Source organism: Arachis ipaensis, chromosome B9 (genome assembly GCF_059453495.1).
Source record: "Arachis ipaensis isolate K30076 ecotype BB chromosome B9, ASM5945349v1, whole genome shotgun sequence".
NCBI lineage: Eukaryota > Viridiplantae > Streptophyta > Magnoliopsida > Fabales > Fabaceae > Arachis > Arachis ipaensis.
In genome coordinates, this window is record NC_142444.1 from 62,810,947 (window position 1) to 62,834,544 (window position 23,598).

Below are 23,598 nucleotides of genomic sequence, written 5' to 3' on the forward strand. Positions count from 1 at the left end.
TGACTTTTACAAGAGCTATATAAGGGGGGTGGTGGTTGATTTTAGTCTACTTTCCATGATGAGGGTTCTTAAGCTAAGATCCATACAATTTGAGGAAGCATGTTACCAATCAAGAATAAGTGGTTATCCTGATTGTGAGGAAATTGCAAACGACATCTGTGTTGTAGGGGCTGATTGGGTGAGAGACTCCAACGGAGCACCAAAGTTCATTAGAAGAGAAGACCTCATTCCGGAAGCCAAAGGATGGTTCGAGATAGTAAGGAGGTCCATTCTTTCTAGCTCGAACAATTCCGAAGTTAACAGTAACAAGGAAACTATGGTGCACTGTATAATGAGGGGAGGAGAAATCAAGGTTCATGAAATCATAGCAAAAGGTATTCGAAACATGGCCGGGAAGAATGATCCTGAAGCCTGGCTTGGCTATCCTAGCACTATCTTTTGTTTGTGCAAAAAAGCTAAGGTAGTGTTTGAGGATGAAGACACCCAATGGGTGACAGTTGGTAAGTCAATCACTCCTCAACGAATGAATTATGTTGCACCTGCCCATGTTCAACGAAGGCCCCAAAGAAAGAAAAGAGCAGTGCCACAAGCCTCAGAAAGACAAGCTTCGGGAGGACAAGCCCTAGCCACCTTGGATATGAGCCATGTCCAAGAAGCCATTGATAGCTTATCAAAGCAATATCTAGAAAGCCAAAAGCAACAGAGGAACCTTCAAATGCAAATGATGAACCAACAAGAGGAATTCCAATCCCAAATGATGGATCACTGGTATGCAAAATTGTTACTCTGAGGTTGTAAAATTTGTTGTTTGTTCTCTCCCTGGCAATGGCGCCAATAACAGGTGCACAATACCATGGTCCAAACATAACTTCACAACTTCTCACAACTAAGCAGCAAGTGCACTGGGTCGTCCAAGTAATAAAACCTTACGTGAGTAAGGGTCGATCCCACGGAGATTGTCGGCTTGAAGCAAGCTATGGTCACCTTGTAAATCTCAGTCAGGCGGATATCAAATGGTTATGGAGTTTTCGAATAATAATAATAAATAAATAGAAAATAAAGATAGAAATACTTATGTAATTCATTGGTTAGAATTTCAGATAAGCGTATAGAGATGCTTTCGTTCCTCTGAACCTCTGCTTTCCTGCTGTCTTCATCCAATCAGTCTTACTCCTTTTCATGGCAAGCTTTCTGTAAGGGCATCACCGTTGTCAATGGCTACATCCCATCCTCTCTGTGAAAATGATCCAAATGCTCTGTCACGGCATGGCTAATCATCTGGAGGTTCTCGGTCATGCTGGAATAGGGTTCACCCTCCTTTTGCGTCTGTCACTACACCCAGCACTCGCGAGTTTGAAGTTCGTCACAGCCATCCCTTCCCAGATCCTACTCGGAATACCACAGACAAGGTTTAGACTTTCCGGATCTCAGGAATGGCCATCCATGGGTTCTAACTTATACCACGAAGATACTAATATCTCGGACTCGGTCCTCTGTATTAGATATCTAAGAGATACTCATTCTAGCTTGTTTGCATGTAGAACGGAAGTGTTTGTCAGGCACGCGTTCATAAGTGAGAATGATGATGAGCGTCACATAATCATCACATTCATCATGTTCTTGGGTGCGAATGGATATCTTAGAAGCGGAATAAGTTGAATTGAATAGAAAATAGTAGTACTTTGCATTAAATCATGAGGAACAGCAGAGCTCCACACCTTAATCTATGGTATGTAGAAACTCTACCGTTGAAAAATACATAAGTGAAAGGTTCAGGCATGGCCGAATGGCCAGCCCCCAAACGTGATCAATAGATCAAAAGATAATCCAAAGATCATAAGATGTCTAAAAGACTAGTAAAAAGTTCTATTTATACTAAACTAACTACTAGGGTTTACAGAAGTAAGTAATTGATGCATAAATCCACTTCCGGGGCCCACTTGGTGTGTGCTTGGGCTGAGCTTGAAGTTTACACATGCAGAGGCTTCTTCTGGAGTTGAACGCCAAGTTGTAACGTATTTTTGGCGTTCAACTCTGGTTCGTGACGTGTTTCTGGCGTTTAACTCCAGACTGCAGCGTAGAACTGGCGTTCAACGCCCTTTTGCGTCATCTAAACTCGGCCAAAGTATGGACTATTATATATTTCTGGAAAGCCTTGGATGTCTACTTTCCAACGCAATTAGAAGTGCGCCATTTTGAGTTCTGTAGCTTCAAAAAATTCACTTTGAGTACAGGGAGGTTAGAATCCAACAGCATCAGCAGTCCTTCTTCAACCTCTGATTCTGATTTTTGCTCAAGTCCCTCAATTTCAGCCAGAAAATACCTGAAATCACAGAAAAACACACAAACTCATAGTGAAGTCCAGAAATGTGAATTTAACATAAAAACTAATAAAAACATCCCTAAAAGTAACTAGATCCTACTAAAAACATACTAAAAATAATGCCAAAAAGCGTATAAATTATCCGCTCATCACAACACCAAACTTAAATTGTTGCTTGTCCCCAAGCAACTAAAAATCAAATAGGATAAAAAGAAGATAATATACTATAAATTCCAAAATATCAATGAAACATAGCTCCAATCAGATGAGCGGGACTTGTAGCTTTTTGCCTCTTGAATAGTTTTGGCATCTCGCTTTATCCACTGAAGTTCAGAATGATTGGCATCTATAGGAACTCAGAATTCAGATAGTGTTATTGATTCTCCTAGTTCAGTATGTTGATTCTTGAACACAGCTACTTTATGAGTCATGGCCGTGGCCCTAAGCACTTTGTTTTCCAGTATTACCACCGGATACATAAATGCCACAGACACATAATTGGGTGAACCTTTTCAGATTGTGACTCAGCTTTGCTAAAGTCTCTAATTAGAGGTGTCCAGGGTTCTTATGCACACTCTGTTTTTGCTTTGGACCTTGACTTTAACTGCTCAGTCTCAAGTTTTCACTTGACACCTTCACGCCACAAGCACATGGTTAGGGACAGCTTGGTTTAGCCGCTTAGGCCAGGATTTCATTCCTTTAGGCCCTCCTATCCACTGATGCTCAAAGCCTTGGGATCCTTTTTATTTACCCTTGCCTTTTGGTTTTAAGAGTTATTGGCTTTTTGCTCTTGCCTTTTGGTTTTAAGAGCTTTTGGCTTTTTCTGCTTGCTTTTTCTCTTTTTTTTTTATTTTTTTTCGCCATTTTTTTTCTTTCTTTTTTTTTTTCTGCAAGCTTTTGTATTCACTGCTTTTTCTTGCTTCAAGAATCATTTTTATGATTTTTCAGATTATCAAATAACATGTCTCCTGTTCATCATTCTTTCAAGAGCCAACGTATTTAACATTCTAAAACATCAACTTCAAAAGACATATGCAATGTTCAAGCATTCATTCAGAAAACAAAAAGTATTGTCTCCACATCAAAGTAATTAAACTAAGTTCAAGGATAAATTCGAAACTCATGTACTTCTTGTTCTTTTGATTTAAAACATTTTTCATTTAAGAGAGGTGATGGATTCATATTCACTACTTTAAGGCATAGACACTTAGACACTAATGATCATGTAATAAAGACACAAACATAGATAAACACTTAACATAAAGAAAATGAAAAACAGAAAATTTGAGAACAAGGAATGAGTCCACCTTAGTGATGGTGGCGTTTTCTTCTTGAGGAACCAATGATGTCCTTGAGCTCTTCTATGTCTCTTCCTTGTCTTTGTTGCTCCTCCCTCATAGCTCTTTGATCTTCTCTAATTTCATGAAAGATGATGGAGTGCTCTTGATGTTCCACCCTTAGTTGTCCCATGTTGGAGCTTAATTCTCCTAGGAAGGTGTTGATTTGCTCCCAAAAATTCTGTGGAGGAAAGTGCATCCCTTGAGGTATCTCAGGGATCTCTTGATTTGCAGTCAAATGTTCTACCACTGAGCTATAGACCCTTGAGATGAATCTCTCCATCTCTTATGACTCGGAGGTGGAAGTTTTTGTCTTCCCTTTCCCTTTTCTAGAGGTTTCTCCGGTCTTAGGTGCCATCAATGGTAATGAAAAAACAAAAAGCTTATGCTTTTACCACACCAAACTTAGAATGTTGCTCGCCCTCGAGCAAAAGAAGAAAGAATAGAAGAAGAAGAGGAAGAGATGGAGGTGAGTTGATGGTTTGAATTTGAGTGGGTGGGTGTAGGTGGGTTGTATGATGGTTTTAGGGGAGTAATGGATGTGAGTGGTGAATGGAAAACAGAAGGGATGACTGTGAATGGAGAGAGAGAGAGGGTGATATAGGATTATGAGGAGGTAAGGTGAGTGGAGGTATGTGGGGATCCAGTGGGGTCCATAGATCCTGAGGTGTCAAGGATTTACATCCCTGCACCAATTAGGCATGTAAAATGCCTTTGCATGCAATTCTGGCATTTAAACGCCGAATTGATGCTTGTTCTGGGCGTTCAACGCTCAGATGCAGCATGTTTCTGGCGTTGAATGCCAGTTCTATGCTTGTTTCTGGCGTTCAGCGCCAGCTTTCCTCAGTGTGCATTCTTGGCGTCTGAACGCCAGGATGCTGCTTATTTTGGGCGTTCAACGCCAGATCTATGCTCTATTCTGGCGTTGAACGCCAGCCAGATGCTCCTTACTGGCGTTTAAACGCCAGTAAGCCCTTCCTCCAGGGTGTGATTTTTCTTCTGCTGTTCTTGATTCTATTTTTAATTTTTTGATTTATTTTGTGACTCCACGTGATCATGAACCTAATAAAACATGAAAGAACAACAAAAACAAAAATAAAAATAAAATTAGATAAATAAAAATTGGGTTGCCTCCTAACAAGCGCTTCTTTAATGTCAATAGCTTGACAGTGGGCTCTCATGGAGCCTCACAGATGTTCAGAGCATTGTTGAGACTCCCCAACACCAAACTTAGAGTTTGGTTGTGGCCCCCCGACACCAAACTTAGAGTTTGACTGTGTGGGCTCTGGTTGACTCTGTACTGAGAGAAACTTACTGTGCCTCTTTCCCATGTTTATAGAAGGATGACCTTGAGTTTTAAACACAAGGGAGTCCTCATTCAATTGAAGGACTAGTTCACCACCTCTGTCAACATCAATCACAGCTCTTGCTATGGTTAGGAAGGGTCTTCCAAGAATGATGAATTCATCCTCATCCTTCCCAGTGTCCAGGATTATGAAATCAGCAGGGATGTAAAAGCCTTCAACCTTTACTAACATGTCTTCTACTTGTCCATAAGCCTGTTTTCTGAAATTGTCTGCCATCTCTAATGAGATTTTAGCAGCTTATACCTCAAAGATTCCCAATTTCTCCATTACAGAGAGTGGCATGAGGTTTATTCCTGACCCCAGGTCACATAGAGCCTTCTCAAAGGTCATGGTGCCTATGGTACAAGGTATTAGGAACTTTCCAGGATCCTGTTTCTTCTGAGGCAATCTCAGTTGATCCAATGCATTTAGTTCATTGGTGAACAGGGGAGGTTCATCTCCCCAAGTCTCATTACCAAATAAATTGGCATTCAGCTTCATGATTGCACCAAGGAACTTGGCAACTTATTCTTTAGTGACATCCTCATTCTCTTCAGAAGAAGAATACTCATCAGAACTCATGAATATCATAAGGAGGTTTAATAGAATCTCTATGGTCTCTAGATGAGCCTCAGAGTCTTTTGGTTCCTCAAAGGGATACTCCTTAATGATCATTGGACGTCCTAGGAGGTCTTCCTCCTGGGATTCACGTCCTCCTCCTCTCTTGTGGATTCGGCCATGATGGTCAATTCAATGGCCTTGCACTCTCCTTTTGGATTTTCTTCTGTATTGCTTGGGAGAGCACTAGGAGGGGTATCAGTGATCTTCTTACTCAGCTGGCCCACTTGTGCCTCCAAATTTCTAATGGAGGACCTTGTTTCATTCATGAAACTCAGAGTGGACTTAGATAGATCAGAGACTAAGTTTGCTAAATTAGAGGTACTTTGTTCAGAGTTCTCTGTCTGTTGCTGAGTGGATGATGGAAAAGGCTTGCTATTGCTAAACCTATTTCTTCCACCATTATTAAAGCCTTGTTGAGGCTTTTGTTGATCCTTCCATGAGAGATTTGGGTGATTTCTCCATGAGGGGTTATAGGTGTTTCCATATGGTTCACCCATGTTAATTCACCTCTGCTATTGCAGGGTTTTCAGGATCATAAGCTTCTTCTTCAGAAGATGCCTCTTGAGTACTGTTGGATGCAGCTTGCATTCCATTCAGACTCTGAGAAATCATATTGACTTGCTGAGTCAATATTTTTGTTCTGAGCCAATATGGCATTCAGAATATCAATTTCAAGAACTCCCTTCTTCTGAGGCGTCCCATTACTCACAGGATTCCTCTCAGAAGTGTACATAAACTGGTTGTTAGCAACCATGTCAATAAGTTCTTGAGCTTCTGTAGGCGTTTTCTTTAGGTGAATGGATCCACCTGCAGAAGTATCCAATGACATCTTAGCTAATTCAGACAGACCATCATAGAATATATCCAGGATGGTCCATTCTGAAAGTATGTCAGAAGGACACTTTTTGGTCAATTGCTTGTATCTCTCCCAAGCTTCATAGAGAAATTCACCTTCCTTCTATCTGAAGGTTTGAACATCCACTCTAAGCTTACTCAGCTTTTGAGGAGGAAAGAACTAAGCTAAGAAAGCCGTGACCAGCTTATCCCAAGAGTTCAGGCTATCTTTGGGTTGAGAGTCCAACCACACTCTAGCTCTGTCTCTTACAGCAAATGGGAAAAGCATGAGCCTGTAGACTTCAGGATCTACTCCATTAGTCTTAACAGTATCACAGATCTGCAAGAATTCAGTTAAGAACTGAAAAAGATCTTCAGATGGAAGTCCATAAAACTTGCAGTTTTGTTGCATCAGAGAAACTAATTGAGGTTTCAGCTCAAAATTGTTTGCTCCAATGGTAGGGATGGAGATACTTCTTCCATGTAAATTGGAATTAGGTGCAGTAAAGTCACCAAGCATCCTCCTTGTATTATTATTATTTTCGGCTGCCATATCCTCTTCTTGTTCGAAAATTCCTGTAAGGTTGTCTCTGGATTGTTGTATTTTAGCTTCTCTTAGTTTCCTCTTCAGAGTCCTTTCAGGTTCAGGGTCTGCTTCAACAAGAATGTTCTTGTCCTTGCTCCTGCTCATATGAAAAAGAGGGAACAGAAAAATAATAATAATAGGGATCTTTTTTACCCAGGTATAGAGGTTCCCTTGTTGTTAGTAGAAGAAGAAAGGGAATAAGAGTGAAGAAGAATGGATAATCCAAACATAAGGGTGAGGATAGCAGAGATATGAGCTGAAGAGAAGTGTTAGTAGATGAATAAATAAATAGAAGAAGATGAGATGTGAGGGAATTTCGAAAATAATTTTTTTGAAAAAGAGTTAGTGATTTTCGAAAATTGAAGGAGAATTAAAATTAAAATTAAAATTAAAACAATTAATTAATTAAAAAGAATTTTTGAAAAAGAGGGAGGTATTTTCGAAAATTAGAGAGGGGTAGTTAGTTAGGTAGTTTTGAAAGAGATAAGAAACAAACAAAAAGTTAATTAGTTAGTTGAAACAAATTTTGAAAATCAAATTTTAAAAGATAAGAAGCTAAGAAGTTAGAAAAGATATTTGAAAGAGATATGATATGAAAAGGTATGATTTTGAAAAAGATAAGATAAAAAGATATTTTTGAAAAGATATGATTGAAATTAGTTTTGAAAAAGATTTGATTTTTAAAATCACAATTAATGACTTGATTCACAAGAAATCACAAGATATGATTCTAGAACTTAAAGTTTGAATCTTTCTTAACAAGTAACAAACTTGAAATTTTTGAATCAAAACATTAATTGTTGATGATATTTTCGAAAATATGATGTAAAATTAAGAAAAATATTTTTGAAAAATATTTTTAAAATTTTCGAAAATAAATAAGAAAAATGAAAAAGATTTGATTTTTGAAAAAGATTTTGAAAAAGATAAGATTTTTAAATTGAAAATTTGATTTGACTTATAAGAAACAATTGAATTTTAAAAATTTTTGAAAAAGTCAATCCAAATTTTCGAAATTTATGAGAGAAAAAAGGAAAGATATTTTTTTTATTTTTGAATTTTTAAAGATGAGAGAGAAAAACATGAAAAATGATGCAATGCATGAAAATTTTGGATCTAAACATGTGATGCATGCAAGAATGCTATGAATGTCAAGATGAACACCAAGAACACTTTGAAGATCATGATGAACATCAAGAACATATTTTTGAAAAATTTTCAAGAAAAGAAAACATGCAAGACACCAAACTTAGAAATTTTTCATGTATAGACACTATGAATGCAAGAATGCATATGAAAAACAAGAAAAGACACAAAACAAGAAAGTATGAAGATCAAACAAGAAGACTGGCCAAGAACAACTTGAAGATCATGAAGAACACTATGAATGCATGAATTTTCGAAAAATGCATAAATTTTTTTAGAAAAAAAATGTAATTGACACCAAACATAAAAATTAACTCAAGACTCAAACAAGAAACACAAAATATTTTTGATTTTTATGATTTTATAATTTTTTTTATTTTTTCGAAAATTAATGTGAAAAAGAAAAATAAAGATTCCAAAATTTTTAATATGAATTCCAGGAATCTTGTGCTCTTTAGTCTAAAGCTCCAATCTGAGGGTTAGACATGGCTTAATAGCCAGCCAAGCTTTAGTATGCTATTACATGCATTGAAGTGATTAGTTGAATCCTCAGTCCAAAGGAATTTAGACATAGCTTTACAGCCAGCCAGGATTCAACAAATCATCATGAAACACTAGAATTCATTCTTAAAAATTCCAAAGAAAAATATATTTTATTTTTTTGAAAATATTTTTTTTTCGAATATTAATTGGGAAAAACGAAAAACAAGAAAATATTTTTGAAAAATTTTTGAAAACTTTTTGAAAATAAAATAAGAAGAAAATTACCCAATCTGAGCAACACGATGAACCGTCAGTTGTCCAAACTCGAACAATCCCCGGCAACGGTGCCAAAAACTTGGTATGCGAAATTGTTACTCTGAGGTTGTAAAATTTGTTGTTCGTTCTCTCCCTGGCAATGGCGCCAATAACAGGTGCACAATACCATGGTCCAAACATAACTTCACAACTTCGCACAACTAAGCAGCAAGTGCACTAGGTCGTCCAAGTAATAAAACCTTACGTGAGTAAGGGTCGATCCCACGGAGATTGTCGGCTTGAAGCAAGCTATGGTCACCTTGTAAATCTCAGTCAGGCGGATATCAAATGGTTATGGAGTTTTCGAATAATAATAATAAATAAATAGAAAATAAAGATAGAAATACTTATGTAATTCATTGGTTAGAATTTCAGATAAGCGTATAGAGATGCTTTCGTTCCTCTGAACCTCTGCTTTCCTGCTGTCTTCATCCAATCAGTCTTACTCCTTTCCATGGCAAGCTTTCTGTAAGGGCATCACCGTTGTCAATGGCTACATCCCATCCTCTGTGTGAAAATGGTCCAAATACTCTGTCACGGCATGGCTAATCATCTGGAGGTTCTCGGTCATGCTGGAATAGGGTTCACCCTCCTTTTGCGTCTGTCACTACGCCCAGCACTCGCGAGTTTGAAGTTCATCACAGCCATCCCTTCCTAGATCCTACTCGGAATACCACAGACAAGGTTTAGACTTTCCGGATCTCAGGAATGGCCATCCATGGGTTCTAACTTATACCACGAAGATACTAATATCTCGGACTCGGTCCTCTGTATTAGATATCTAAGAGATACTCATTCTAGCTTGTTTGTATGTAGAACGGAAGTGTTTGTCAGGCACGCGTTCATAAGTGAGAATGATGATGAGCGTCACATAATCATCACATTCATCATGTTCTTGGGTGCGAATGGATATCTTAGAAGCGGAATAAGTTGAATTGAATAGAAAATAGTAGTACTTTGCATTAAATCATGAGGAACAGCAGAGCTCCACACCTTAATCTATGGTGTGTAGAAACTCTACCGTTGAAAAATACATAAGTGAAAGGTTCAGGCATGGCCGAATGGCCAGCCCCCAAACGTGATCAATAGATCAAAAGATAATCCAAAGATCATAAGATGTCTAAAAGACTAGTAAAAAGTTCTATTTATACTAAACTAACTACTAGGTTTTACAGAAGTAAGTAATTGACGCATAAATCCACTTCCATGGCCCACTTGGTGTGTGCTTGGGCTGAGCTTGAAGTTTACACGTGCAGAGGCTTCTTCTGGAGTTGAACGCCAAGTTGTAACGTGTTTTTGGCGTTCAACTCTGGTTCGCGACGTGTTTCTGGCGTTTAACTCCAGACTGCAGCGTAGAACTGGCGTTCAACGCCCTTTTGCGTTGTCTAAACTCGGCCAAAGTATGGACTATTATATATTTCTGGAAAGCCCTGGATGTCTACTTTCCAACGCAATTGGAAGCGCGCCATTTTGAGTTCTGTAGCTCCAAAAAATCTACTTTGAGTGCAGGGAGGTTAGAATCCAACAACATCAGCAGTCCTTCTTCAACCTTTGATTCTGATATTTGCTCAAGTCCCTCAATTTCAGCCAGAAAATACCTGAAATCATAGAAAAACACACAAACTCATAGTAAAGTCCAAAAATGTGAATTTAACATAAAAACTAATAAAAACATCCCTAAAAGTAACTAGATCCTACTAAAAATATACTAAAAATAATGCCAAAAAGCGTATAAATTATCCGCTCATCAATCACCAAAGAGAGTGGCATAGGCAAATAATGGAGTAGCAACTTGAGCAAGGCATACAAGTTGGTGAATCTGTCAATATGGTAAATCAAAGGCAAGCCCAACAACAGGAGGCCATCCAAAAATTACTCCAAATGCAAGCTCACCAAGATGCACATATTCATGAAATGCGTCGAAGGCAACATGATCACATGGAAGCATTTGATGAGTACATAGCATTTCAAGAAGGAAGTTATCTAAGCAAAGATGGGTATGATATAACCACTCAAGCTAGGCTCAGCTACTTGGTTGGGCAGCTACCCCTGCTGAATCTAAAAATCAAAAGATATGAAGAATTTCATGATGAGCTAGCACAATTAGAGAAAGAGAGAGCAGAGCAGAGCCATGCATCAGTGAGAAAAGCATTGGAGGATTGGAGGAAGGCAAGGATGGAACAAGGGCAAGGAGGTACAAGCAGACAAAATGAAGGAACAACAAAGAAAAAGGACAAACAAGTGGAAGAACATGAACAAGGAAAAAGATAAACAAGGTGGTGGAGATTTCTTTTAAAGCTTTAAATAAGGAAGTGCATGTATGAAACAGAACATGCCTCCATATTTAGTTTATGAATTTCAATTCAGTCATTTGCATTTAGTTTCTTTTAGTTTATCCTTGGCTTGCTAGTTTAAGTGACCATATCATCTCACCTTGCTTAAGTTGTATGTTTTGTCCTTGAGCTTTAATAAAAGAAAATGTAAGAAAAATTTGTGAAAAAAAAGAAGAGTAGAAGTCCAAAGTTTGCAGAATAAAGTTCTAGTGTTTGTGGTGGTATTTGCTAACTAAGTTGGTTCACTAATAAGGTTGAAAGTTAGAATATCTCTTGAAATATGAGCTTCATATGCATTCTATGAGACTTAGATGAATAAAAAGATCCTGGAAAGAAAAAGAAAATGAAAAAGAAGGAAAAGAGCAAACAATAAAGCTAGGCACCAATAGTTTGAATCCTAAGATATGTATCTGTGGTGTTTTTGTGCAAGGATATGTTTTGATGATTAGGTTATAAGGAGTACTTCATCACTTGATAACTTGGGTTAACTAACTTGGGATTATCAACCGAAAGTCCACTATCAAGAGCAACATTGTCACAAAATATTTAGTAACCCAAAAAGGTGCTGGGTACCAAGGTCTTAGGAATGAATAACAAGCTATGTACCTGTGGTGTGTATGTGTTGAGGAGAGCCTTGAGTAAGTAAGTCCTCAGGGTGTTTCAACACCTAGCACCTTAAACCAACTGGTTCGAATTAGCTGAAAGCTTATCATAAAGAGTTGCCTTAACACAGAGCACTTAGCTGAATAAAGTAATAAGCTTCTAAAGAGAAAAAGAGAACAAAAACAAAGCTAAGCTAAGGATCAAGAATAAGAGTCTCATAGATGGCAATAAAGTGAGTATTTAAGAGCAAATTATGGCCTGGAAACCAGCAAGAATATGAACCTAAGTTGTCATGCATGAAACTCCATGAACCAGGTTTGAATTCTCTCAATAAGGACTCATATCTCTCTGTATTTTCATTCATTTTACTTATGTTCTATCACTTGTTTGGGGACAAGCAAGATTTAAGTTTGGTGTTATGATACTAGGGCATCTTGGCTAGTTTCACAAGCAATTTTGAGTATGTTTTAGGTTAGTTTCATGCATTTTCTTAGGCAATAAGCAAGCATTTGGATGAGTAATGCATACATGTCTTGATTCAATCAAACATTGTGAATTCTAAACAATTTCATGAGAATAATGCAAGGATTAATTGATGCGATGAATAATGTATTATCTTGTGATTAGAGCAAAATTTTGATGGAATGGTTTGGTTGATTTCAGGTAAGGGAGAAGCAGAGACAAAGTGGCGTTAGTGGCCACGTTAGTGCCACTAATGCCAGCACCAACGTGGCCAAGGAAAGGCTTGGTGGCGTTAATGGCAATGTTGGTGCCATTAACGCCACCATCAACATGGAAAGCAAGGGTAAAGTGGCGTTAGTGGTGGCGTTACTCACCCACTAACGCCAGCGATGCCAAAGATGCAAGAGAGGAGTGGTGTTAGTGGCCACGTTAGTGCCACTAATGCCAGTGCTAACGTGGAAGAAGGCAGGCTTATGGCGTTAGTAGTGACGTTAATGCCACTAACGCCAGCGATGGTGACCAAAGGCAAAGATTGAGTGGCGTTAGTGGCCACGTTAATGCCACTAACGCCAGGAGCAATGTTGGCTTAGGCAAAGATGTGGCGTTAGTGGCCATGTTAGTGCCATTAACACCAGGAGTAACGTGGATTCAAGGGGTTTTGGGACGTTAGTTACCATGTTGGTGTCACTAACGTCATCAAGCCATGAAATTACACATAACGTTACTCACACTAACGGCTTAACTAACGTGACTATTGCCTCAACTAAACTCTTTCAGCAAGTTGAGCAAAGCCCAATGAGTTTGTTAACTGCTTCAACTAAGGCCAAGGGCCCACATCCAGATACTTGAAGACTCAACTGAGGAGCAGAAAAGTAGTATATATAGGAGTAGTTTTGAACTAGAAAGGAGATTGGAATCTGGGGGATCCAGAATTATAAACACTCACAATTTACTCTTCTATATAATTAGTTTACTTTCTGATGCACTTTAAATTTCGAATTCTATTTCCCAGAGCTATGATCAACTAAATCCCACTTCATTGAGGGAGGGAGCTCTGTTGTAATTTAATGGATCAATAATAGTTCTTATTGTTCTTCTTCTATTCATTCTCCTTGATTTGCTTGAAAGCTTTCGATCTTCACCCAATTGTACAATTGTCTCAAAAGAGAAATTGTTCATACTTGGATTTCCTTGGAACCTTCGAAGAGGAATGAGGAAATCATGCTAGAAATGCTTTCTTATGTCGGACTAGATTGGGGGTTGGACGGATATAGTGACATATAATCCTCCCGATACTTTGATCTAGAAAAACATGTGGTATAATCAGTGATCGTACTTCATCTCTTTCTATAAGCAATTAGATCAAGGAATTGGGCAATTGTTCAAGCTTAGAGAGATTCAATTACCAAGGAATTGGGATTCAATCACCTAAGATTGCTAAGAGATTAATGAGTTGCATGGATTGAGGAAGAGATGAGAATTAACTTGATTCGGAGAATGCAACATCTCCTGAACCCAATGAACTTCCCCATTCTTATCTTCCCATTCTCTATATTCTATTTACATTGATGTTCATCACGCCATTCCCATTTAAATTCTTGCTATTTACTTTCTACAATTTACATTCAGCAATTTACATTTCAGCAGTTTAATTCAACTATTTACCCTTCTGTCATTTACATTTCTTGCTATTTATGTTTCCGCCATTTAAATTTTTACAAATCTCAATTTAATTCTGTTTAGTTCAACTAGACCATTCTTCTGATTAAAGTTGCTCAACCAATCAATCCCTGTAGGATTTGACCTCACTCTACTGTGAAGTTTTACTTGACAATAATTTCGGTATACTTGCCGAAGGGAGTTTGTAGAGATACAAAATCCGCGTATCAAGGCCTTTTCTTGGATAGAAACTCCTTCATGAACTTGACATAGAGAGGCATTTGCTCCAAAACCTTAGCAAATGGAGTGTAGTGCCAATTTCTTAGTGATTTAATCTCCTCTAACCTAGTCGACTACCAATTCCTTTGTCACTTAATATAGATTAGAGGGTTAGGTTTAATTCTAGTTTATTAGCCACAAAAACCCTAATTACCCTAATATAAGAGGATTATATGTCATGTATCCCGTTAAGTCCAAGCAATTAGTGGTTTAGGAGGAGTTTACTTTCAAGCTAGTATTCAAGTGAGATAACTTTTCCAAGAATTAACAAGACTTCATGTAGAATAAGAGTTATTTTTCAATACACTCAAATTAATAAGATGAAGAATGAAAATAATCCTTGAAATTAAATCAATATATTAATTAAAATAGAATGGAAATAGTATCAATCCATAGAATAAACAGAGCTCCTAACCTTAACCAATGAGGTTTAGTTGCTCATGACTTAGAGAGAAAATTATGGTTCGAAAAATGTGAAAGTGCAGAATGAGGTCCCAGAGAAGAGATCCAGCCCGAAGAGCTAAATATTTTTCCTTTTATATCTAACCTAGTTTGATTTGAAAATAAAATTAAATAATAACTACCAAAGCCTAAAAGATTGTGTTTATAAATAATAACCAAAACAAAGTAAAATATAATGAATATGACCCAAATCTAACTAATGAAGCCCTTTTGTTGAAGTTGGATCCGCGCTACTGGCGCTAAACCCCAGAATCGGTATTTAATGCCCCACGAGGTAGTAAGCTTCCCATTTGTTTCTATCTTCCTTGCCCTAAATGCCTGGCTGGGTGTTTAGCACCCCACGAGGTAGTGAGCCACACATGTTACGGTAGTAATCTAACTAAATGCCGCGACATTGGCGTTTAGCACCGTGACACCAGGAAAAAAAGTATAGACTATTATACATTGTGGTAAAGCTCTAGAAGTTGGCTTTCCAATGTCCCTAAAACTACATCAATTAGATCTCTGTAGCTCGTGTTATGCTTGTTGGAGTGTAAAGAGATTAGGGTTGATAGCATCCACTTTCTTCATTTTTTCTTTTGCACGAATTCTGTCAAACGTGCCCGAATCTTTCCTGAAATTAATAAAACCACAATGCACATCAAAGTAGCATCCAAACATGCCTCAAACACTAAAAAATCTCATAAAAACTTAATAAATCTATATCTAAATTGCTAAGAAAATATAGAAAAGATGCTCACACATCACGTACCGACCACAGTAGGGACTAGAAGATCATCCTTACTTCAGGTGCATTCAAATAGCAGACAAAAACTCGGTAAAAGCTCCATAATTCCCATTGTTTTATGCATTATGAACACTTCTTTTGTATAAACCATGTAATGGGTATTTGTTTGTAGATTTAATGGACATCTTTTGTGGAACTAGCACTGGTGGGCTTATGCACTCGATCACCCATAACAAACTGTATTTAAAGGTCATGAAAAATATTGGATAATTATAACACACAAAAATTGAGCAGAAATAGGCTAACATACACCAAAATATGTGAACTCAAATGTAAACTTCCTTTTACACCAACGTAATACCAATTATTCTCTATTCAAAATTCCCAATGACACAAATAAATAATAAATAAAACAAGTAACTAAAGCCCATACCCAAGCCTACTTCTTATTTCACCTGGCCTTTGCATCCTCCTAGTAAACAATTGTTGTATTGAAATTGTCGTGCGCCTCCTACGCTAACCTCTGCATAATCTGCAACATCAATAACCTCATTTTGTCATCAATCAAAAGATACCATTAAAATCACAACAAAAACATAACATAGACAAATAATTACTACAAAAATCTACTTCCTTACGAGAAGATCTTTGTCAAGCTCACTGACTAAAAAACATTATAAGCCATCAAGCCATATGTTCATTTCCTTAAAATAATTTGATTAAAGATAACTCATCATGCTACTGTTATCAAACATTGAATAAAATACCCATAATTGAAGCCAATTCATGGCAAACAATTTCTAACTATATAAGAGAAAAACAGTTACAAAATCTATTCAGGAATCATCAATGTTCAGCTAAGATAATCACAGCTCTAGTGACAGCAATTGTTCAGCCGTTTGGATAATCACTTTGTGGGCATCAATAAAAATATCTATTTAGAGTTTCAGCACATTAGCATCTAGTAAACACAGCAATTCAGCACATTATAGAATAAAATTGTATTATATAAGTGGATTGTACAGTAAAATTATAAAAATTGCAGAGAAGTCCTTGTTAAAGGTATGTATCTGTTAAACACTAAGACAATATACAATGAAATAATGGAACATGCATAAAGATGTTCTGAACAGACACCAGGACTATACCCTTTCACGAATGTCAGCCTTAATGTATCAATTGCACTCTCTTAATCTAGAAAAAAATTCAAGACTACTTTACATTTTTAATGCATTAGCACTTTTCAGTTGCTAGAGATAGAGGAATGGCAAATGTAGACAAAAAAAATGATTGCAGAACAATTAAGCTAATCTATTTATATTAGCATTTTGAAGAACAAATAGAGCTAGCTATATACAGATTGTAGATTACATGTAAACAAGTATCAAATAAATTAACTCACCCACAACGAGTTCAATTCACAGATCACGATAACAGGAACAAGTTGCACAAATAGAAACTTAATTTCAAATTATAATAACAACACACAATAGAAAATTGATTAAAACAGATTGCATAAATACAAATTTAATTTTAACAACATCAATAAAAAGAGCAACACAACAATTAACTACAACTTTGAATACTTCTATTAATCGTTTCAAATCCTTCAAACCAGGAAAAAAAGAGGAAAAATTCACATTAAAGTTGAAGTTTCAGTGTATCGAAAAATCCAAAAAAGGGGATGGCATTGATGAGAAGGAGAAGTGAAGTGGCAGACTTACCATAATTGACGGCGACAGTGAACAACAGTTGTTATTGTAAACTTCAGACGAACAACGAAAAAAGCCACCCAGCCCAGCTTTTGCGATAACAAGAAGAGAGAAATCGCGAAGCGAAGGATGAGAGCAAATACGACTCGTGATTACAGGAACTTTACCCATGGAGGAGCTTGAACGACCCATGCAGAAGCTGCGCACGATCTGTGAAGAAAAAATCCTGCTGGTGAACTCTTCTCCTTCCTCCAAAATGACGAATCGGTAGAGAATGCCAGAACGGGAGAAAAGGTGTGAAATGGTAGTAAATGAGTGAAAATTGAAAAAACGAGAGAATGATAAATACTTGATATCAATGAACATGAAAATGGATTGACAATCAAAGTATAATTTCATTAATTTGAGAGAGATGTTTACAGGAATTTATTTTGGTGGTTAACACTTAGAATTTTTTAAATTTTAGTAGAAAACAATCAAACGAAAAAGTTGAGATAGAGAGAGAGAGAGAGCACATGCGTTAGTTTTAATCGAAGGAGAAAAGCATGTCTTACTTTGATCGACACTACCAAAAAAAAACGAATTTTATATATTAACATATGTATCTTAGTCATAATTGGTATTGATAAATTTGGTATTTTGTTGATAAAATAGACTTTTTTTTATATATAAAATATCATAATCTCATGCGTCATTTAGAATATAACGATTACTAAGAATATAACGATTACTAAATTATCAAAATGACAAATAAAAAACACCACAAATATTACTAAATTAAGGGGGTGACTTTTGGCATTATATAACAGTAGCCTTTTTAACCCCATGAAAATGACATGATGTATTATATTTCCGTTCTCTTGTTATGCAACGGAACCCAGAAGAGAGCAAGTGATGATGATTAAAAAAAATGGTTTAGTTAATCTGTATTTTTGGACAGATAGTAAGATTATAAATTAAAATTGTTTTATTAAAAATATAAAAAATATAAATTATTAATATATTTATTTTATATTTATTAAAAATATTTAAAAATTGTTATTAATAAGATATAGTTAAACCTTTAAACAAATGACAAGTGCTAATAATCTAATAACATTATTACAGCAATCACAACTAAATACTAAATAGTAAATACTCCATTAATAAGCAGTGGGCAATTTTGGCGTCTAATCGTTCAGAGTATTTTTAGAGTATTATTTTAATATTTTTAAAAATAAATTAATTTAAAACTAAAATATGTATTAAAATTAATTTATAAAATAAAATTAATATCGCTTTAAAAATATAATGTTATTTTAATAAAAAATTAATAAAATTTTATTATTCATATAATTATATTGATAAAATAATTTAAAATAATGTAAAATTTTAATTAAATTAATATTAAATATTAAAAAAAATTATTTTTAATTTTAAATTATTATTTATGACATATAATTTTATAAATATTTGTATAAAATTTAAAATAAAATAAAATTAAAATTAACCTTGAAAGGCTCTAATTACTGTTTACTTTAGCACAAGTCTCCGAGACAGTCTCATAATTAATTAATTACTTAATAGTAAATAATATGCAAAAGTGGGTAATTAAGCCAACAAATGCAAAAGCAAAAAAGCGAGAAAGCACAAATCGGAATAGAATAGAATTCCAGAGAAGATAGAAAGCAGTAACTAATAATAACTAGAGAAGAGAGGAGAGTGTGTCTCTGAGAAACTGAGAAGGGTGCCTTAATTTCATGTGCTTTTGAGTTGTGTTGTCAGCATTTACCTCTCTCTCTCTCTCTCTCTCTCTCTCTCTCTCTCTCTCTCGTTCGTACTGTTAGATCCAATCTCCATATCTCTCTCTAAACTCTTTTCTTTCTCTTCAATTCAACCCTAACTCTGAAGTGTTGCCCAATTTCTCTCTCTAACCGTTTCAATCTCCTCGCTCTTTCGTTCAATTTCTTTTCCCAGGTACTCTGTTGCTTTGCTAATTCCCTTTGCTTAATTGTTTCGTTGTGATTTCTTTTGATCTTTTGCCCCGATTTATTAGCTATCTGGAGTCCCGAATTTGCGAAATTTCCGCTTTTTTGTCCGTTTCTTTCTTTGTATATGTATCATTTTTCGTATAATTTCGTTTTTATTGAATCTTTTAATTTAATGACAAAAAGGTAACTGATTTTTAGGCTTCGAATCTGTCTGGTTCTGTTACTGTTTGGTGATTTGGTTTCTGCTTTCTGAGTTACCTTGAATGGGACTTAAGATCAGCTAATGTAATAGGATTTTTAGTGTGTAAGTTCAAAATACTGGAGCATAAATACAAAATGTTGAAATCTGAAAAGGTTTCGGAGCAAAAGTAGCTCGGAATGGATATCTAGCTTTTTAATTTTAAATTAACTTGTGTTCTTAATTATTATTGTTGTTAAGTCATTTATTGCTTCTGGCATTTTAACAGTGGAATTGAACAAAGAATACACTTGGCAGTTTCCCATTATTGGTGGTCTGTAATTGAAATTGTTATTCAGTTCTTGAAGCTTAGGCAAAAGTATGAGTGGAGGGTGCCTTATTTCTGATTTATAGCTGGTAGAGTTACCAACCATGGGAGCAAACAGTATCACTCGTGATTATATAGTAGGGACCTAGAAGAGGAATAGAGGGAGAGAGTTGGGAGAGAGATCTATGGAAGATTTGTCCAAGTATGCTCATAGTCCTGCTCACTTGGCAGTTGCCAAGCGTGACCATGCTGCCCTAAGATATATTGTCTCTGTACTGCCCCGCCTTGCCAAGGCTGGCGAGGTCAATACAGAGGCTGAATCTCTGAATGCTGAGCTTCGAGCTGATGAGGTATCGGCCGTTATTGATCGCCGCGATGTTCCTGGTAGAGAGACCCCTCTTCATCTTGCAGTCCGTATCAAGGATCCAGTGTCTGCTGATATTTTGATGGCTGCTGGTGCTGATTGGAGCTTACAGAATGAGAATGGTTGGAGTGCTCTCCAAGAGGCTGTGTGCACCAGAGAGGAAGCAATTGCTGCGATCATTGCGAAGCACTATCAACCTCTGGCTTGGGCTAAATGGTGTCGCAGACTTCCCCGGATTGTTGCTTCTGCTGCTCGTATCCGTGACTTTTACATGGAGATTTCTTTCCATTTTGAGAGCTCTGTCATTCCTTTTATTGGTCGGATTGCCCCTTCAGATACATACCGAATTTGGAAGCGTGGTTCTAATCTCCGTGCTGATATGACCTTAGCAGGTTTTGATGGCTTCCGCATACAACGATCAGACCAAACATTTTTGTTCCTTGGAGAGGGCTATACTTCAGAAAATGGCAATTTGACTCTGCCACCAGGCTCTTTGGTTGCTCTTTCCCATAAGGAGAAAGAAATCACCAATGCCTTGGAAGGAGCTGGTAACCAGCCAACAGATGCTGAAGTTGCTCATGAAGTTTCACTGATGTCTCAGACAAATATGTATAGGCCGGGTATTGATGTTACTCAGGCTGAGCTTGTTCCGCATTTGAATTGGAGGCGCCAAGAGAAGACTGAGATGGTTGGGAACTGGAAGGCAAAAGTTTATGACATGCTTCATGTGATGGTAAGTGTGAAGTCAAGACGGGTTCCAGGTGCTATGACAGATGAAGAGCTTTTGGCTGTGGAAGATGGAGAAAGTATGGTAAATGGAGAAAACAATGATGAGTATGACGATGTATTGACTGCTGAGGAAAGAATGCAATTGGATTCTGCATTACGCATGGGGAACAATGATGCCACTTGTCAGGATGAGGAAAATGGAGTCTTTGATGGTCATGAAAACGCTTCAGCAGCTTCCTATGAGAATTGTGAAGCCAATGGAGTGGTGAAAGACAAGAAGAGCTGGTTTGGTTGGAATAAAAAAAACTCAAAAGGCAACAGTGATGAACCTGAGGATCCAAAAACCTCAAAGAAATTTTCAGCACTGGGTCCTGCTGGCGGCCACCAAAGATCTGGTGATCAGCAAAAGCCGTCATCTGAGTTTCAGAAGGAGGACCCAGAGGACACAAAGAAGGGAAAGGATAAAAGCAATAAAAAGAAAAAGAAGAAAGGAGCAGCTAACGAATTTAAGAGTGAGAGTGAGTACAAAAAGGGTTTAAGGCCTGTTTTGTGGTTAACACCAGACTTCCCTTTGAAAACAGATGAGCTTCTGCCTCTACTTGACATCTTAGCAAACAAAGTTAAGGCTATTAGGAGACTCAGAGAACTTTTGACAACTAAACTTCCTCATGGAACCTTTCCTGTGAAGGTAATTCACCTTCCAGTATAACCCTCAGTACTTAAAATTTTTGTAGACTATTGCTCTGTGCGCTTGTGATTACAGTTTGCTAACTTCTTTTCTAATAACTAATAAGTTTATTTGGTACAACTGCATAATATATGCTTTATTCACATGTTTCTTTATACATGATAGTTATAAGTTTTCCCCAAGTGAATTTTAATGTATCAAATTCTTGTAGTTAAGTGTATATATATGGTTCATCTAAATACAGTTATTCCTCCTTGAAACTTGAAAGATTTTCGTTTCTTTTTGGGTTGAGAGACGGTCATCTTTTGTTTTGCAGGGGAGATAAATTATTTTCTTGTGAATCCTGTCACATTAGATTTCTACCTGTCTGGCTCTGAGTGATGATAGTTAATTGTTGCTAAGAGAGTCTATTGATGTACAAAAAAATGGATAATTCTCCTGAAATAGCAATTATCACTTTATCAAATGTGTAACTTAAACTTTGTAACTTCATTACTGAAGATGTTGTGGTGTCACATATAATGCATGGTAAATTCTTCACAGATAAACAAAAATTCAAATTACAGTTGTTTTCTTAATTTCTTTTCGTATTTCACCCAGATTTATTCTCTAAATTTATTCAAGAGAGGAGTATGCTGGTGTCCTGAATGGAATGGACATCTACATCTGAATGATTACAGTTTTCCTGCTAAATTACTGGATCAAAAAATAGTGAAACTCCTGAACATATATGAGACATGTTTGAAGTTGGCAGATATATATTGCACAATTTGTTTGTTGGTTAAATATTCACACACGTCTTTTGTATTTTATAATATACTTCATATATTAAGTTGCTATTACGATAGTAACATGCCTTTTTGTTGATTCACACACTTCTTTTGTTGCTGTATATTGTGTTATTTTCTGGTATGAATTGTGGTGTATTCTGCATCCATGCATGTGTTTCATAGGCCCATAATTTTGTTACTGCCCTTCAGGTAGCTATCCCAATAGTCCCGACGATACGGGTCCTTGTCACTTTCACAAAATTTGAGGAGCTTCAACCAGCAGAGGAGTTCTCTACTCCACTATCCAGCCCAGCATACTTCCAGGATGCCAAATCTAAGGAATCCGAGGGGTCTTCTTCATGGATTTCATGGATGAAAGGAGCTCGCGGCACACCAACCATCGACACTGATAGTCACAGGTATAGTAAGGATGAAGTGGACCCTTTCAGTATACCTTCAGACTACAAATGGGTGGATGCCAATGAGCGGAAACGGCGAATGAAAGCTAAGAGAGCCAAAACCAGGAAACACAAGAAGCAAACTGCTGCAAAAGGAGGAGATGGAGTTCATCTAGGCAGTGAGAATGTGGAAGAACAACAATAATAATAATAGCATGGTGTCTCTGTAATTGTTGCTTTGATCATCTTTGCCGAAAAAGTTAGTCTTTGTGCACAGCTGACTTTACTTTCCACATTGGATTAATTCGCGAAGACTTTGCCAAGATTTTCAGGCAACCAATTATTTCTCATTCCAATAGGGTGCCTGTGTGCTTTTCCCTGTCGCAGTATTGGCTTAAGAAGAGAGAGCTCTAATCATCCGGAAATTGTTGTATACTTGTATTGTCCACACGAGTTGAAAACTTGAAATTGAAGAGGAGAGAGAGAGTCCATGCATATCAATATTTGTATCTACATCTGTATCGACGATTATTGACTTTGCAGTTTTGTGAGTTGTATTTCAGTCTTCCTGTTGTATCCTCAAGTTTTGGTTATTTTGTCAAACTGACTTTGCTGTAGTAAAATTTGTTCAACTATTATTGTATCCAAATTATTGAATTACAGGAACACTTCTGTTTTCTTTTCTTGTTATGATAGGTTGAATCTTTCTTTTTTATTTCTCATCTCTTTTGTCCTTCTTCCAAAGTGGAGAATCCAAAGCTCCCTTCAGCTATATTGCAACTCCTTATCCAACTCTAAAGAAATGTGTGTATCCTGTTTTCTCTGCCCATCTGAAAACGAAGCTAGAGATGTTTTATTGTCGAGCGATGTTATATGAAATTTTCAAATTAATGTATTTGTTAGGACATATACTAATTATCATTTAAAACTGATTTGTTATTTCAA

General features: G+C 36.7%; 1 protein-coding gene and 1 long non-coding RNA gene across 4 annotated transcripts; one reads left to right on the forward strand and one right to left on the reverse strand.

The window, feature by feature from the left end:
* Positions 1-14,899: 14,899 nt before the first annotated feature.
* Positions 14,900-18,259, reverse strand: LOC107616816 (uncharacterized). Of its 3 annotated transcripts, none has more exons than XR_015899481.1 (4): positions 17,241-18,259; positions 15,950-16,048; positions 15,530-15,753; positions 14,900-15,402 (listed from the first exon to the last, which is right to left on the reverse strand). It is a non-coding gene; the product is annotated as an uncharacterized LOC107616816 (long non-coding RNA). The 3 variants fall into 3 exon arrangements; XR_001614653.3 differs by having other exon boundaries at positions 15,541-15,753; positions 17,241-18,253; XR_002354212.2 differs by having other exon boundaries at positions 14,900-15,753; positions 17,241-18,250.
* Positions 18,260-18,811: 552 nt separating this feature from the next.
* Positions 18,812-23,340, forward strand: LOC107617976 (uncharacterized). Its single transcript, XM_016319874.3, has 3 exons — positions 18,812-19,184; positions 19,666-21,485; positions 22,466-23,340. Exons 2-3 carry the CDS (start codon positions 19,890-19,892, stop codon positions 22,856-22,858), a joined length of 1,989 nt encoding a protein of 662 aa, XP_016175360.1. The 5' UTR covers positions 18,812-19,184; positions 19,666-19,889; the 3' UTR covers positions 22,859-23,340.
* Positions 23,341-23,598: the final 258 nt, after the last annotated feature.

Bases quoted from the DNA above. Each gene is read 5' to 3' on its own strand.
- LOC107617976 (XM_016319874.3), top strand. From the start codon at position 19,890: ATGGAAGATTTGTCCAAGTATGCTCATAGTCCTGCTCACTTGGCAGTT. The intron at 21,486-22,465 runs GTAATTCACCTT...ACTGCCCTTCAG, and splicing joins ATGGAACCTTTCCTGTGAAG to GTAGCTATCCCAATAGTCCC.